The sequence below is a fragment of the Staurois parvus genome, unplaced genomic scaffold (genome assembly GCF_062004578.1).
Source record: "Staurois parvus isolate SC_StPar_1 unplaced genomic scaffold, SC_StPar_1.0 ptg000365l, whole genome shotgun sequence".
NCBI lineage: Eukaryota > Metazoa > Chordata > Amphibia > Anura > Ranidae > Staurois > Staurois parvus.
Window position 1 is genome coordinate 7060001 of NW_028318161.1, and position 18775 is coordinate 7078775.

The 18775-nt window shown below is 42.3% G+C and overlaps 1 protein-coding gene across 3 annotated transcripts in view; it reads left to right on the top strand.

Annotated features, from left to right (window-relative positions):
- The window catches only part of STOM (stomatin), a 94847-nt gene that overhangs the window by 54281 nt on the left and 21791 nt on the right, over positions 1 to 18775 (top strand). For all 3 annotated transcript variants that reach the window (XM_089685255.1, XM_089685253.1, XM_089685252.1), the window contains exons 2-4: positions 11061 to 11170; positions 13282 to 13354; positions 14765 to 14847. In XM_089685255.1, the coding sequence (XP_089541381.1) occupies positions 11061 to 11170; positions 13282 to 13354; positions 14765 to 14847 (266 nt within the window). The remainder of the gene's footprint in view (positions 1 to 11060; positions 11171 to 13281; positions 13355 to 14764; positions 14848 to 18775) is intronic.

Consider the following 18775-nt stretch of genomic DNA (forward strand, 5'->3'; position numbering starts at 1 on the left):
AGCACCGTAGACTAGAATAGGAGGCTTCAATGCCTCCTGACTCGACCAGAAGCGTCCGTTTTGCAACGACGCTAACGCTCCCGTTAGAACAGCACCATGTGCTGCATTGTGCAGAATTGTCCGAGGCATTTGGGAAGAAGTAAAAACGCTTCCCAAACGCCTTTCTCCCACCTGCACACGCTAGTGTGAACGTAGCCTTAGACTCCTCCAAATCATTTGTATTCAGGTGTTCCAATCACCCCCATGGCCACAGGTGTATACAATCAAGCACCTAGGCATGCAGACTGCTTCTACAAACATTTGTGAAAGAATGGGTCGCTCGGGAGCTCGGTGAATTCAAGCGTGGTACCGTGATAGGTTGCCACTTGTGCAATAAGTCCATTCATGAATTTTCCTTGCTACTAAATATTCCACAGTCAACTGTTTGTGGTATTATAACAAAGTGGAAGCATCTGGGAAAAAACAGCAACTCAAAGTAAAATGTCAGAGCATACTGAAGCGTACAGTGCACAGAAGTCGCCAACTGTCTGCAGAGTCAATAGCTAAAGACCTCCAAACTTCGTGTGGCCTTCACATTAGCACAACAGTGCATAGAGAGCTTCATGGAATGGGTTCCCATGGCTGAGCAGCTGCATTCAAGCCTTCCATCACTAAGTGCAATGCAAAGTGTCAGATGCAGTGGTGTAAAGCTCACCGTCGCTGGACTCTAGAGCAGAGGAGACGCGTTAACTGGAGTGACAAATTGCGCTACTCTGTCTAGCAATCCAATGGACGTGTCTGGGCTTGATGGTTGCAAGGAGAATGGTACTTGCCTTACTGCATTGTGCTAGTTTAAAATTTGGAGGGGGGATTATGGTGCAGGGTTGTTTTTCAGAAGTTGGGCTTGGCCCCCAAGTTCCAGTGAAGAGAACTCCTAAAGCGTCAGCATACCAAGACATTTTGGACAATTTCATGTTGCCAACTTTGTGGGAAAGGTTTTGGGATATCCCCTTCCTGTTCCGACATGACTGCGCACCAGTGTACAAAGCAAGATCATATAAAGATATGGATGAGCGAGTTTCAAGTGGAGGAACTTGACTGGCCTGCACAAAATGCATCCCTTTTAAATCCTATGGAACTCTTTACACCAGCCAGTTGTGTTTTTGACTGCTTTCACACTGCTCTGTTGTAAAAACACATGATGCATCCCTTTTAAATCCTTTGGAACTCTTCACACCAGTCAGCTGTGTTTCTAAAAGTCCTACTTTCTGCATTTTTGGTGCGTGTTCAGCGCATGTTGGGGCCCTTTTTCACATTGGTATGTTTTTCAGTAAAAAAAAAAAATGTTTTTTTTTTCCACTGCGTTTTTGCAACAAAACAGTCAAAATTCAGAAAAACTATAATATGTATGAATGTGAAGTAACCAGTAACAGCTGAATAATAGTGTCATGCAATTTCTAGTTGGTCACTACCATGGACTTCTGAGCTTGACTGCTGAAATATACACTATATTGCCAAAAGTATTGGGACACCCCTCCAAATCATTGGATTCCGGTGTAAAAAATCAAGCACCTAGGCATGCAGACTGTTTCTACTAACATTTGTGGAAGAATGGGTCGCTCTCATGAGCTCAGTGAATTCAAGCTTGGTATTGTGACAGGTTGCCACCTGTGCAATAAGTCCATCTGTGAAATTTCCTTGCTACTAAATATTCACAGTCAGCTGTTTTATGGCTGAGTAGCTGTTCCTAGTTGCTTCCACTAAGTGGTAGGCCACGTAAAATGACAGTGGGGTCAGCGCATGTTGAAGTGCGCAGAAGTCTCCAACTGTTGCAGAGTCAATAGCTAAAGATGAGACATTTTGGACAATTTCATGCTCCCAACTTTGTGAAAACAGTTTGGGGATGGCCTCTTCCTGTTCCAACATGACTGTGCACTAAGCAAGGTCCATAAAGACATGGATGAGCGAGTTTGGGGTGGAGGAACTTGACTGGTCTGCAGAGTCCTAACCTCAACGCCATAGAACAACTTTGGGATGAATTAGAGTGGAGAATGTGAGCCAGGCCTTCTCGTCCGACATCGGTGCCTGACCTCTATAAATGCTCTTCTGGAAGATTGGCCAAACATTCCCATAGACACACTCCTAAACCTTGTGGACAGCCTTCCCAGAAGAGTTGAAGCTGTTATAGCTGCAAAGGGTGGGACAAATCAATATTGAACCCTACGGACTAAGACGCTATGAAAGGGGGTGTGTGTGTCATAATACTTTTGGCAATAATGTGTAATGTGTAAAATATATATCCAATTGTATTCTCCCAATGTAAAGCCTGGTATATGCATATCGAGGTTCAGCAGGAACTAGCCAAATTTCTGTCAGTGTGTACTGCTGTCTGACAAAATTTGGTCATTTAGATTGGCTTCTGTTGAACAAACAGCCATGCTGGAAAACCCAGCATTTAATCAGTGGCTGCAAACCATGATCAGTGTATTCTGTCAAACAGAGCCAAAATTGGACAGTTACATTACAAGGTGGATAGGTGTTGAATCAAATAGCACACATAACCAAGGCACAAAGCCATACAGTGTAAAGGATTCAGGCCAATGTATCCATTTCAGTAACCATGAAATACCAACAGCATGTCAGATGATGCATATACAGTGGGGCAAAAAAGTATTTAGTCAGCCACCAATTGTGCAAGTTCTCCCACTTGAAAAGATGGGAGAGGCCTGTAATTGGCATCATAGGTAGACCTCAACTATGAGAGACAAAATGAGACAAAAAATCCAGACAATCACATTGGCTGATTTGGAAAGAATTTATTTGCAAATTATGGTGGAAAATAAGTATTTGGTCAATATCAAAAGTTCATCTCATTACTTTGTTATATATCCTTTTGTTGGCAATGACCGAGGTCAAACGTTTCCTGTAAGTCTTCACAAGGTTGGCACACACTATTGCTGGTATGTTGGCCCATTCCTCCATGCAGATCTCCTCTAGAGCAGTGATGTTTTGGGGCTGATGCTGGGCAACACAGACTTTCAACTCCCTCCAAAGGTTTTCTATGAGGTTGAGATCTGGAGACTGGCTAGGCCACTCCAGGACCTTGAAATGCTTCTTACAAAGCCACTCCTTTGTTGCCCGGGCGGTATGTTTGGGATCATTGTCATGTTGGAAGACCCAGCCACGTTTCATCTTCAATGCCCTTGCTGATGGAAGGAGGTTTGCACTCAAAATCTCATGATACATGGCCCCATTCATTCTGTCCTGTACATGGATCAGTCGTCCTGGTCCCTTTTGCTAAATTTTTCGTCTCTCATAGTTGAGGTCTACCTATGAAACCAATTAAAGGCCTCTCTCATCTTTTTAGGTGGGAAAACTTGCACAATTGGTGGCTGACTAAATACTTTTCTGCCCCACTGTACATAAACTTTGCACTATTGGGCATAAAACATGTTACATTGTCAGAAATGAGAATTGCACATATTGTAACTGTCTAGACCAGGCTGACACCTGGTGGGATGTGCCTTATTTTCATTTGGTGGTTTTTTTTTTTTTTTTGTTTTGGTGTTTTTTGTTTTTTTTTTGTTTTTGTTTTTTTTTTAAATCCTTCTTTGTGCACTCCTATGTTCATGTCGTGTTGTTTTTTTGTGTTTTTTTTTCTTCTATGTATACTCTTTTTTGTCTTAATGATATTGAACCATCAGTGCCCCAGTGCCTTTTCTGTGCAATCTGTGTATACCTGAAACTCCATAAACCTTTTTATTCTTTTAAAAAAAAGAAAAAGATCCCTGTTTTTTGATCAGTATCTTAACTCAACAGTGGTTGAGCAGGCAGGCTGAGTGACTGAAAAGAAATACAAAGCTCCCACTAATGGCTAATTTTATAAACTGCTATATATAACCTTAGGGAAGATATGAAACCGGAAATATAATGTGAAAGTGATTAAAATATAAACACAGCAATAATGCTAAATTTGAACTTTATGACTTTTTTTTTTACTGTATTTCCCCTTTTAACATTTAAAATGGAGTTGTAGTCTCCACTTAAGTAAAACATAGTTCAGTGGCGTTATTGCAGTAAACCAAAACTGGGACATTCACTACATCAGATACATGGGCATATAGGAGCAACATTTGGCATCAATCATATACTGTATGCAAAACTGATTCTGCACATCCTGCAATATGATGTTGGGGGCAAGCGATAAGTCAGTTTTTATTCACTATATATTCTGAAGGGGTGAGATGACTGTGTACTGCAGATGCAAGTCATTGTAATGTGTGGTGTTTGTTGATGAATTAGTGTTAGCAGGATGCAGAATGTACACAGTACAAGCAAATTGTTGTTTGTTATGGGGCCTCCTAGCTACCTAGTATATACAGCATTTTGCCTGGATACGACCAACAGGGAGACATGTGCTTCACCTTGCTTTGACTCATCTATGGGTAATCCCCCAGACACCATCTATGGATACTTTGCCATGTCAGGTATTCAAGTGTACCTAAAGCCAAAACTTTGATAGGAATAGAGAATCTTTAGAAACTTTCTACTTTTTTTTTTTTTTGGATTGGATCACATGTTTTAAAAAGATTGAATGAGTAGAGATTGATCTTTTAGATGAATTATTTGACCCACAAAAATCCTAGGCTGTAAACTATCCCCAGCAACCAGTAGATCATGACCATGTGATTGGTAGATCGCGGTCTGGGCTTGCGGACTTGCCATCCCAGAGCATCAGAGTGCAAAGCAGAGGGACTACTTTGTAAAGTTGGAGCTGTAGTATAGAGCAAGAGCTGCATAAGCCGATGCCTCCTTTGTAGTGCTGGCTCCTGTCCCATGCAGAGTAATACCAACTGCACACTCCACCTCTAATCCCAGCTAGCGGTCTCCACTGTGCTGCCAGCAGCAGGAAAGAGATCGTGTGAAGCAATACACTGGGCATATTAGTATAGGGCTGCTTTCACACTGATGCGCTGCGGTTAACCCAAACAGCTGGTGCAGTGTACCTGCAGCTTTCCTGCGGGCTTGCTGCACTTGGCCACAGGCTTCTATTATATCCCCAGGGTTTGGTGCACTTTCAGAAAGTGCACCACACCTCTAGGATATAAGAGAAATCTATGGCAAAGCTCCTCTAAGCCAAGAAATTTGCAGATGCACTGTGCTGCACCCCCTAGTACAGGTAAACCACAGCGCATCGGTGTAAAAGCAGCATTAGAACAGTAAAGCTTCATTTACATTTGCAGTCTGGGGGGTGGTAGTGCACTCCCTTTTAGCTGCAGTGGCCAGGGGTGTACACATGCCACAGCAGGAGTTATATGCCCTGTCATGGTTGATGGGTGTAGCACCTGCCAAGCATAACACATTCAAGTGAATGATGCCACTGTGCAAGTGCCCTGAACCTTGTGCAGTACAGCAAACAAGGGGTTAAAGCAGGCAGCATTGTGTTGCTTTCTCACCACCTGTTTAATGCCTTGGACCCCGCAGAAGGATGCAGTTGGGCGCTTGTGGAGTGGCCCCATTTACTTGAATGGGTCATGATTGGCAGATGGTAGCACCCACCAAAAGCAACAGGGGGTTTAATTTCTGCTGCAGCATGTGAACACCTTTTTGGCTGCTGCTTCAGCATCTAAAGGGAATAGGGGGGCAGTAAAACCACGACTTAACCACAGGGGTTACCACCTTCCAACTGTACATGTGAACGATCCCTAAAGGGGCCGCTGCTGAATGCAACTAAGGGCTCATTAACAAGTACAGCAGATATTGCTGCTCTTCTGAAAAGCGATTGGAGTGTTACACTAGTGCTGCCTCACCACCTGATTTTAAAGCCAAGACTGCCATGCAATGCACATGATTGCAACATGGTAGTACAACAATTAGAGGTTTAAAGAGGTGAGAAGGCAACACTGTGCCCGGTGAACTCCACCTCTTTAACCACTTGCCTACAGGGCACTTATACCCCCTTCCTGCCCAGGCCAGTTTCCAGCTTTCAGCGCTGTCACACTTTGACAATTGCGTGGTCATGCAACACTGTACCCATATGAAATTTTTTTATCTTTTTTTTTTTTGTGATAGCTTTATTTTTGGTGGTATTTTAATCACCTCTGGGTTTATTTATTTTTTTCTTAAACCAAAAAACACACTTTTTTTTTCTTCGTTTTTGTTAAACTTTTGTAAAGTGATTTTTCTCCTTCACTGATGTGCGCTAATGAGGCTGCACAGATAGATGGCACTGATGGGCACTGACAGGCATCACTGGGCACTGATAGGTGGCACTGTTAGGCAGCACTGACTGGCACCTCAGATGGGTACTGATATGTGGCATTGAAGTGCACTGATGAGCACTGAGGTGGCACTGCTGGGGCTACACAGATCATCAGGGCACACTGATCATCAGTGCACATGTCCCCTCTGTAGGATGCCGATTACTGGCTCTGCTCTCCTCTCGAGCTGTCAGCGTGACAGCTCTTGAGGAGAGAAATGCCGATAACCGACATTTCCCTTTTTACATGCAATCAGCTGTGATTGGACACAGCTGATCACATCACCGAGCCAACATCTTTGGCTCTTTCCGTTGATCGGTGATCCGCTGTGTCCGAGGGACACAGCGCACCACCGATCGCTGCGCGCTCCCGGAGCCGCACATGCGCGGTTAGAATGGGAGGTCTTCATATGACATCATCCCAGAACGAGAGAACCGCCTTGCGCCTGTCATTGCAGTATATGTCAGACGGGAGGTGGTTAAGGTTGCCTATCTCTGCAAAATATCAGAAGGTAAGTTTGTTTACAGCAGAGCACTTGGGACAGTTTCCCTTTTGCTTGGACCCAGATCAAAATCCAGTATTTAGGTATTTATCTCACTCCCTCCCTGTCAGATATATTTAAAGAAAACTTTCCTCCCTGGAAGTCGACCTTGAGGGCAGACCTAAAACGCTGGCATCAACAAGTGTTTTTTTTTTCCTGTGGTTTGGGAGGAATGATCTCTACACAGTGTTCCAAATTATTATGCAAATTCTATTTCAAAAACAAAATATTTCATCTTTGTGACACAGTTTAACCCATGGATGGCATTGTGTGTCAGGGCTCTTTTGATCACTGAAAAACAATCTCGGACACCTGTGATAATTAGATTGGCAGGTGAGCCCAATTTAAGGAAAAGCTACTAAAGGAGGGTGTTCCACATTATTAAGCAGAGCACCATTTTCAAGCAATATTTTTCAAGAAAAAGGATCTCTCTGCAGCTGAAAAAAGTGAAATAGTTCAATGCCTTGGACGAGGTATGAAAACATTAGATATTTCATGAAAACTTAAGCGTGATCATCGCACTATTAAGAGATTTGTGGGTGATTCAGAGCACAGACGGGTTCGTGCAGATAAAGGCACATTGAGGAAGATTTCTGCCAGATCCATGCATCGGATCAAGAGAGCAGCTGCTAAAATACCAATACATAGCAGCAAACAGATATTTGAAGCTGCTGGTGCCTCTGGAGTCCCACAGAGATCAAGGTGTAGAGTCCTCCAGAGTCTTGCAACTGTGCATAAACCTTCTATTCGGCCACCAATAACCAATCCTCACAAGCAGAAATGGCTGCATTGGGCAGAAAAATACATGAAGACTAATTTTCAAACAGTCCTGTTCACTGATGAGTGCCGTGCAACCCTGGATGGTCCAGATGGATAGAGTAGTGGGTGGTTGGTGGACGGCCACCCTGTTCCAACAAGGCTGCGACGTCAGCAAGGCGGTGGTGGAGTTATGTTTTGGGCCGGAATCATGGGAATAGAGCTGGTCGGTCCCTTTAGGGTCCCCGAAGGTGTAAAGATGACCTCTGCAAAGTATGTGGAGTTTATGACTGATCACTTTCTTCCCTGGTACAGAAGGAATAACTATGCTTTCCGTAATAAAATCATCTTCATGCATGACAATGCACCATCTTATGCTGCAAAGAATACCTCTGCATCAATGGCTGCTATGGGGATAAAAGGAGAGAGAGTCATGGTGTGGCCTCCATCCTCCCCTGACCTCAATTCTATTGAGAACCTTTTGGAGCATCCTCAAGCAAAAGATCTATGAGGGTGGGAGGCAGTTTACATCCAAACAGCAGCTCTGGGAGGCTATTCTGACATCTTGCAAACAAATTCAAGCAGAAACTGTCCAAAAACCCACAAGTTCAATGGATGCAAGACTTGAAGCTGCTATCAAATAAGGGGTCCTATGTTAAAATGTAACGTGACCTGTTAAAATTTTTTAAAAAGTTTAAAATGTTAAAAGTTTGATTGAAATAGCTTTTGATGTCAGTAAATATGCTGCATACACAACAAATGCCAATTTTCAGTTCTTTACAACCTATAAAGTGCTTTGAAACTTACTGTGCGTAATAATTTGGAACAGTGCATTGTGTGTTTTTTTTTTTTTTTTTGTTTTTTTTTTAATCTTATTAGGAGGTTTGTTCAATAAAATGTGAATTGTACTCTTAATAGTTGATAACATGGGAATTATGCTGACTGTTATTTACATCAATTATTTAGGTAAATGAGAAATATAATTTGCATAATAATTTGGAACACAGTGTAAAATGACCTTTGTTCTGAACTCCCTCCCTGTACTCCCGGAGTCCATGGGAAGCTATTCAAGCAGATAACCTTCTCGGTGCACACAATAATAGATGATTTTAACTCGACTGTACTTTATTGACACGTTGCAGAAAAATGGTAAAACTATAACAAGAAAGATAACAATCATTATACGATAAACATCACAGATAAAATGACACTCAATATAGCTAAGATCCTCTTCTATTCAATCCTAGCTACCTATAGCAGGGAAAAAAGGGGCATTAATTACCTCCGATGCCTTCAGATGGAAAGAGAGAATCTGGTTGCTTCTCTCATGTAGAGAATCATGGATTCCTATGAGGTGTTTTACTTCCTGAAGCTCACTTCCTGTCTTGTGGGAGAAGCGATGACCTTTTACATCACATCCTGGCTAGCTAAATAACACAGCTCTGAAGTTTAGCCAGTAGGTGGCATAAGAACAGATAACTAATCTGTAAATAAACATGACTACAATCAAATACAAAACATAATTATATAGGTCAGTGGTGGGCAACCTTTTTTTTCAACTGAGCCAAATCTCGCCAAAACCACGATTGAAATTTATTTTGAGAGCCACATTTTTAAAACTGAAAATACATCCCCCATATAGTAATTCATCCCCCATATAGTAATTCATTCCCCATATTGTGTAAATTCACTTACCTTTGCTCCGCGCATTCTTCTCGCCGTGTTCCCGCGCCGTTCTGGTCTTCAGGGCGGACTGTGAGAGGAGAGGAGTTCGTCACGCTGCCCCGCCTACATCCTGGCTGCCCCGCCTACATCCTGACAGCTGCTGAGTCCTGACTATTGAGGTGGCCGCCCGAGAGGAGGGAGGGGGGCGGCCGCCCGAGAGGAGGGAGGGGAGCGGGCGCCCGGCACACAGAAGAGCCGCATTTAAGTTTGTAAAGAGCCGCATGTGGCTCGCGAGCCGCGGCTTGCCGACTACTGATATAGGTCAATCTTGATTCAGAAGAGAATGTATTCTGGGGACAGGACAACCTTCCTTCCAAAACTTTGCCCCCTTTTTTGTACCAGGCTTGCTGGAGAAAGAAGTGGACCTCCAAAGAGGAGGTGAGGGACTGTTCTGTGCCATATCATTGCATAAAGCAGGTATTAACCTCCCCTTTAACAAAAAAAAAAGTAGCCTTTTAATCTCACTGGAATCTTATTGTAGGGTGGGGGCTCAGCAGGGTGCAGACTGGCTGTAGGAATTGGCATGTTTCCAGAGAAAAAAAGAAAAAAATGACCCTTTTTAGCTCTGGATTCTAGCTTTGCTCATATTTACAGCTTCCGGTGATGAACTTTACATGAATATTAGATGAAACTTGAATTCTACTTAAACCGGAGCTCCATCCAAAAGGGGAAGCTCCACTTTATGCCTTTGTTCCCCGCTCCCCATTAAGTATTAAGGGTACCCGAATTTGACAGGTACTCCCACTTCTGCTGCGATCGTCTAAGGTGATCAGAAGCGGAAGTTTTTCTCCCTCCCCGCAGTCTTCTGGGACACGTGACCGGTTCCAGAAGACTACGGGGCCATTCACAAAGTGCAGCGCTTCTTACACATGCACAGTGGGCACCCGGCTGTGCAGGCGCAAGCTGTCACAGCCGGGTGCCCACACTGAAGATGTTGGCACCAGGGAGAGAAGACTGCTTGTGAAACTAGCTGTGGCGAGGACACCGCTGGACCAAGGGACAGGTAAGTGTCTGTATTTTAAAAGTCAGGTGTGTGTGTGTGTGTGTGTGTGTTTGCGCTATAAACAAAAAAAAAAAAGTTTCTTTGTTTTCTATTATAAATTTTGCAAACAGGTAATTTTTTCTCCTTCACTGATGTACGTTTGATGAGGCAGCACTGATGGGCACAGGTGGATGGAACTGGAGGGTTGCACTTCTGGGCACTGATCATCAGTGCCCCGATGATCGGTGCCGATCCCTGCTCTGACAACTGCCAGTTCTTAGCAGTACTTTCCTCACACTCTGACAGCGTGAGGGAAGTGTAGCCGAGAACCGGCAATCGCATTTCCCGGTGAACAGCGTGTCATTGGTCACGGCTGATCACGTGGTAAAAGAACGCTTTGATTGGCCTCTTACCGCATCACGTGATCAGCTGTGTCCGTAGGACACAGAGATCACCTTGTGCGTGCCCCCGGAGATCACAGAGATCACCTTGTGCGTGCAGGAGAGCGCATTCTGGGAGGACATCATATGACGCCCTCCCAGAACTGGCCAGGTGCAGGGCAGTCGGCAACTAGTTAAGCAAGCCCTGCTGCTGCTTCACACAATGGAAGCAATACAAAGAAAATGATACTTTTTTTTATTTAAGTGCATGGTGCAGCAGGCACAGATCAGGAATATGAAATGTTGGGTTTACCTGTTCTTTAAGTACAAAGGATACCAAATTTCTTGAAACTCACCACAGCAGGCAAGTAAATACACACTGCACCTCATAACATGTATGTGTGAACTGGTCCTAACTTCATTTGTTTCCTCTACAGGTAGAGGAGAATCTGATGGTGCAATCGGATGCTGCGGATGGCTTCTAGTCATTATATCGTTTTTCTTCACAATTTTGACATTTCCGATCTCCATATGGATGTGTATAAAGGCAAGACATTCCTGGCAATACTTCAGCGATATTTTACATGTCTACACTCTGCACAGCCCCCCAAAAATCACATTTATGCTCTGTAAAAAGCAGTGATAATTGGAGGGAAGTACTGAAGTGGAGCTCCACCCAAAAGGGGACACTCCACATGTTTGTACCCTCACCCCCCCCCTTCCCCCTCCACTACCACATTTGGCACTTTTTTTTGGGGGGGGGGAGCATGTACCTGGTTTTGACAGGTACCCGCTCCCATTTATGGCTCCGTTCGCCACGGTGAACTGAGCCAGAAGTATGGGCCCCCCCACAGTCTTCTGGAACACTTCACAGGTTCCAGAAGACTATGGGACCAATTACAAAGCACACTACAATGAGCACATGTGCAGTAGAAAACTGGCTGTGAAGCCGCAAGGCTATACTTCCAGTTTTTCCTTGCTTGCACTGCCGGCGCCGGGAAAATGGATGTTGGTGAAGAACTAGCCCTGGTGTTGCCGGCGCTAGACTCCTGGACAGGTAAGTGTCTGTAAAATATCGTATTGTCTCGATATTTTATTAACTTGTATTGATGAGAAATGTTCAGATAGAAAGTCCTTCCACTTCTTGCATAAACTCAAATAGATGATTTAATAATAATGTTGCATAAAATTATTTAAACATTCTGTATGCCAATATTTTATTTCTAATGTCCAAAAAATATAGTTAAGTTCTTGATAATAAGATTGTATATATGTATATGTGTGTGTGTGTGTGTGTCTCAAGGCTTCTAGCAAAGTGTGAGCGAGACTCAAACCTTTGTTCTGCTCTTGAAAGAGCAATCCAGCCCCCACCATCTCCTAAAAGTGGGTTGGTATTCTCTTGTAGTCCCACTAAGATAATTGGAAACAGATGTGTATATATAACAAACGTCCAGTCTACTTCTCCTAAAGTCTGAGCGTAACCTAAGAAGGCCTAGACATTCCATCAATCAGAGTAAATTTTAGATGTATTACACATACACACACACATATACATACATACATACATACATACATACATATATATATATATATATATATTCTCCAAAAGTAATCTTGCTAAGAGTTATCTTATATATAAATATCGTAATCTAGAAATATTACAGTATAAACCTAACATGTATGAAATATATTTTTACAATTCTCTAGTTAGTGAAACAATCTCTTACATAGATGGGGGAGGATGGATAGACCAATTGCTACCACATGTGTGACTTGAATGTAAAGAAAACCCAAGATATATGTTCATATGTATGTTCACAGACTATGAAGTCTAGTTACTTACTTTTCCCAATCTAGAACAAATATAAATATAATAACTCAATTATTCTATTAAGATCCAACTCATTCATACTTATGTTAGTACTGTTAATAAGAAGATATTAGATATTAGGTTAAGGAAAGCTTCTAACAGTGTCCCTATATTAAAAGTCAGCAGCTACAGGATTCCTATAGCCACATAAACAAGGTGGATGGAGGAGACATTCTTCCCTGCCAGGACATTGCATCCTGACAGTGGCGTGTGTACAGATCACGACATTGATCAGCAGTTGCAGCTCATTGACTGCAGCTGTTAATCGGCAGAAAATTTTCCAACATGTCCCTTTAACAGAAGTCAATGAAACAATCTACTTTTTGTCAAGTGGTGGAACCCACAGTAATCAAAATTCAGCCGGTCTAGTAGGCACAAATGTATGGCCAGCTTTAGAGAGCCTAAGGGGAGACAAAACTCATAATAGCAGTATTCTGCTACAGATCTCATAAAGGGAAAATGTAATTAAGGTCATTCACCATCAGCCTTTTTTTCAGGATACCGAACAGGAAGTTGGCAGATTGTAGACAAACTTCTCCCCCCACCTACTCATTTTAGAGATCTCAAGTGTGATAAATTCCAGAAACGTTTCCACATTCTTGATTCCATGTAAAGAGTTTCCAGCAACATTCAATTTGTGTCTAGCCACCAAAGATATACTGTATTAATAAATTACATGAAGTAACAGGAATTTAGTAATAACACTGACACCTCATTCTTCATATGCTGCAATTAGCAAAACTTCTGAATGTGTAGGAGGTATTTTAATAAGTGTCTTTTGCTTCTAGGTTGTGAAGGAGTATGAGAGGGCAATCATTTTCCGTCTGGGCCGTATTGTGAGTGGTGGTGCAAAGGGTCCGGGTGAGAATACATTTTTTATTTATATTATCATTGATATAACTGTACTTTGTATAGAAGTGGAAGCTTTTAATTTGGTGGGTCAATTACCAAAGTGGATGGCTGGTGGTGTGCTCTAATCTTCTATGTGGACAATGCGGTTATCCTGCATTAAAGACCTTTAAAAGATTGCGGTTGCACTGTGTATCAAGTGTCACTTATAAGGTCACCTAAAATATATGTAAATGTAGATCTTCTTTTTGCTTTTTTTGTTGCTGACAATTTCTGTTGAGGATATTTTCCCTCATATCAAGAAACTAGGGTAAAGATCCTTATGGGGGGCAGAGGAAGCAAAAATTCTAACAGTGGTTCTAAAGCTTTTTCACACTGCTACATAATGTTTCCATTGCTGCCTTTGTCCCCCTAAGAAATCTTTCCCTTTTTGCTTCTTGTTGTCACACCTTTCACATAAGAGATTTCCCCTCATTTCATGTTCTGCATGACACCTCAAGGAAAAATCCTACAATTGTAGATGTAAACAGTGATAAAAACTGATGGAGGTTCTAAAGCTTCTCCATCCAAAACTGTAGTTCCACATAACTGAAGAATGTGCTGAAATTGCTCCATCGTTCATTGTTAATCTCCAACAAACAAACAAAATGAGATGGATATATAGATAGATAGAGAATATATCTCTCTCTATCGTGTAGGATCACCTTAGTCTTGGGCTTATACTGGGAATTCAGATTGTGGAATGGAGATGGGAGAGTCACTCTCTGTTCCCCTTCCAAGGCCAATAAAATCTTTAGGTTTTCTGCTTTTTTTTTTTTACCCAATTTTCAGCATCTCAACTTGCATGGCTCACTGATCTCGTTGTTCATTGTCTTCAGATTCTGATTCATTTTGCTCTTGAAAGTGGTTATAAAGCATAAACCTTTGTTACCTTATTGAATTATTGAAGGTAAAAAAATGTCTAGATAGTAGTATACCCCCTCCTTTAATTACCCGAGACCTCATTTGAACCAGCGCTGTGCCCATCTGCAGCACTACTCTCACTTCCTGGTCTCACAGGCTTTGCTGCGGCGATGGGAGCCATTGGCTCCCACTGCTTTCAATCAAAGCCAGTGATGAGGGAGCCAGGGATGGGGCTGAGCCTCGCTGTCTGTGTCTATAGATGCAGACAGCAAGGCTCATGAGCGAGCATAAAGTGGTCCCGTAGGAATCTGCTTCTTATGGGGTTACTTGCTAGAGAGCAGGAGTCAGAACTGCCACCGGGGGACCCAAACAGACAAACAGAGAGGAGGTTCAGGGCTGCTCTGTGCTGTTCCAGTGTACAAACTGATAAGTGTAAACCTGTTGTTAAAATTTACAATCGCTTGAATTATGCCATTGTCTTCATCTTCTTGCATGTTCTGAAGTATTTCTCATTTTCAGGTCTCTTCTTTGTGCTTCCCTGCACTGATAGCTTCATCAAGGTGGATATGAGGACCATCTCATTTGACATTCCCCCACAGGAGGTAAACTGCTGCAGTCACTGACATGTTACAGCTCTGGGAATGAAGTGTTGGCCTCTGCATAGTCAATCAAACTTCAGGGGAAGAAACTGCTTCTTTAAATATATTAGCACTTTTCACTCATATGAAGCATTAAATTTGCCTTGTCATACAGAGCTCTGGCCATGCACTGTGCCCTGAGCCCAGTTTTTGATGTTGCTGAGCTGCCTTTACCCTATTGTGGGTGATTATGTGAAATACAAATATACTCATGCATTAGGACCTAAATTGTTATAATGAAAAAAAAAAAAACATTTTATATACATACTGTGTTTTCCTATCTGTGTTTAAATGACCTTTGTAGACCTTTTTTTATTTTCAATACTTGTTATTGAAGTTTTCAAGTATACAAAAATACAATCCCCTGTAACAACAGAGGAGTAAATATATAGAAAAGGAAAGCGAGGAAAAGTAGCCTCGTAGAGCTTACACATGACCATACATCAGTAGATGGAAATAGAATAAATTTATCCAGCCATATAATATTATGTTTCAACTGTTAAGGCTGAATCCAGGGGTATCTGTGCCTCTAGCCTTTTAAATATCAAGTTTTCCAATATTTCCAAGCATTGTCAAAGGATTGTATATTGTCTGACCTGCATGCTAACAGTCTCTCAAAAGAGTAGATAGATTAATAGTAATTACCTTGGACAAATTGGGCGCCTTGTCTTCCCTCCAATGTCTTGTATACTACTAGCTGCTTGTTTGACTAGAACAAGTAACACGACAGGGAAGTCATCAATTCTTAAATGTAAGATTGCTAGATCGGGTGCAGGTTTAGTCAGTATTCCTGTGACGTTGGAGAGGAGTCGGAACACACTTTGCCAGAAGATACATAGATTCTTGCATGACCAGAAGATATGTAAGAGATTACTCACTTGGCCACAGCCTCTCCAACTCAAAGGAGAACCTCCCGATTTGTATAATGTGCTATACAGTATGGGGTGAGATACCATCTGGATATTTTTAGTGTGAGTTCCCAGTAGTGAACACAGTGGGATATAGCATAGGAGTAGTTAAATGCATGTAGTCATTGTGGCCGAGTATGAGAGTTTTGGAGAAATATCTCCCACGCCAGGATAGGGCCGGTTTTATAGAAAGATAACTTCCTTTGGAAAATGGAGTAGAAAAGGGTAATTCCATTTTGGTAGATTTAAGTGGGTTATTATAAAATTGCCAAATGCTGGTGTCTAATTGCAAAAGGGGGGAGGTGATTTCAACAGAAAATGGTGAATACTAAACAACTTAAAGTATTGACAATGAAAATTTGTTCCCCTGTTGTAGATCTCGTAGACTTTTTTCACGTTTTGGCCTGATCAAAAGATATGTTGCATTTGTGTGGCCCATAGCAAGACCAGTCAGTATCTGCCAGACCTTATAGACCTTATTGAAAGATACCACAAATCTTTCTTGGGGCTTTCAAGGAATAAAAATCTTTTTATATTCATTTTTTCCATTTAGGGAAAGTGATAATTATGAATTAGTCATCTTCTACAATAAGATGCAGAAAGTTTGAAATTAATAATCAGAAAGTGTTTTATTCTCTTGTTCACTGCTTATAAAAATTTAAAGGAACACTTTTTAATCCGAGGTATAGCATCAAGTCAATTAAACTCCTGGGCTATTGATCTGGTTAGTTAAGTAGCAGAGGGGGTTGTTAATCAGTTTCAACTGCTTTTGATGTTAATGAAATTTAGCAAAAGGTACACTAGATGGGCAACAATGAGATGACCCCCAAAACAGGAATGGTGTTACAGGTGGAAGCCACTAACATTTTTTTTCTCTACTCCTTTTTTCTGAATAATTTTCACTAGTTTTTGCATTTGGCTAGGGGCAGTATCACTACTGGTAGCATGAGGCTGTACCTGGACCTTACAGAGGTTGCACAGGCAGTCCAACGCCTCCAGGATGGCACAGCCATACGTGCCACTGCCAGAAGGTTTGCTGTGTCTCCCAGCACAGTCTCAAGAACATGGAGATTCCAGGAGACAGGCAGTTGCTCTAGCAGAGCTGAACAGGGCCGTAGAAGGTAACCCATCAGCAGGACTGGTATCTGCTCCTTTTGTGCAAGGAGGAACAGAATGAACACTGCCAGAGCCCAACAAAATGACCTCCAGTAGGCTACTGGTGTGAATGTCTCTGACCACACAATCAGAAACTGACTTCATGAGGGGGGCCTGAGGGCCCAGCGTCCTCTAGTGGGCCCTGTGCTTGCTGCCCGGCACCATAAAGCTTGCTTTGGCATTTGACATTGAACACCAGAATTGTCAGGTCTGCCACTGGCACCCTGTGCTTTTCACAGATGAGAGCAGATTCACCCTGAGCACATGTGAAAGAGTCTGGAGAAGCCATGGAGAATGTTATGCTGCCTTTTGGTGGTGGGTCAGTGATGGTCTGGGGAGGCATATCCGTGGAGGGATGCACAGACCTCTACAGGCTAGACAATGGCACCCTGACTGCCATTAGGTATCAAGATGAAATCCTTGAACCCATTGTCAGACCATACGCTGGTGCAGGGGGTCCTGGATTCCTCCTGATGCACGACAATGCCCGGCCTCATTCGGCGAGAGTATGCAGGCATTTTCTGGAGGATGAAGGAATTGGTACCATTGACTGGCCCCCATGCTCGCCTGACCTAAATCCAATAGAACACCTCTGGAACATTATGTTTCGGTCCATCCGATGCCGCCAGGTTGCACCTCAGACTGCCCTTGGAGCTCGGTGATGCCCTGGTCCAGATGTGGAAGGAAAAGCCATCTGCCGTCTTATTAGGAGCATGCCCTGGCGTTTTAAGGCATGCATACACTCACGAGCCATATAAACTGAGTACCATTTTGAGTTCACAAAACAATAGTGCAGTGCTAAAATAAATTAAAATGTATGTGCAATATAATCGTGCAATGCAAATATATCAAACTCCTATATTTGAAAAAATAAAGGAATCCAAATGTGACGCAAAAAACTTTGAATCCAGTGGTTCTTTGATTATGAGGGAAATGACCACCAAAACATCTTTGATGAACCACACAGCACCTTGGTGTACAACAAAGGGAGGCTTACCAGAACCATATGACCCCCAATTTAAGAGTGGTCAACCAGCACTTGTATATCAATCCAAGATATCCAGCTTTCCTCAAAACCACATGTCAAATGATGGTACTGCTGCGTTATCAGATCACTGTGCATATACACCCATTTCCATCAAACGACTGGGCATCTTTACATTCCTAACACATTACCCAGTCCATATCAGATATCCAGCATGATATTCCCCATTGAGATTTGATGTGTTTTCAAAGTGTTCCTTTAAGTTTTTTTTGAGCAGTGTATTATCAGATTTTTTTTTTTAACTGTAGATGGCACTTATTTTGTTCTTCTCGAAGTATATCCTACCGTAAAACTGGCAACCTGATCTTTTGAGTGAAGCAATTATTACTGATGAATTAATTGCTGAAGTATTCCCATAGTATTGTGTAATGGAATCCCAGAATTGTTTTGGCATTACCCAGACTGGCAAGTCTACTGGGTTTCACTGGGATCCTCAAATGACATTTTGAAAATTCGACCATTCGATTTAAAGCTTAGGCTTGATTGTTCTAAAAAAATAAAATGTCAAAAGTGCCAACAATCCCCACCCTATACTCCCCCCTTCCTTTTTATCCCTTGTTCCATTCCTAAAGGCTGTATTACCATTTCCTGCAATAATAGGTTCCCTATGAATGGTGGAGGAAAACCTTTCATTCTCATGCCCATCCTCCATTCATGTAGAACTTTTAGTCCCACGCATTTATCAAGATGTAATAGTTTGAGGCTGTAGACAGCATAGCTCTGTCACCAGCACAGAGCAAATTGGTTAACTGTAGTGCAATGAATATTGCTAAATTTTAAAATA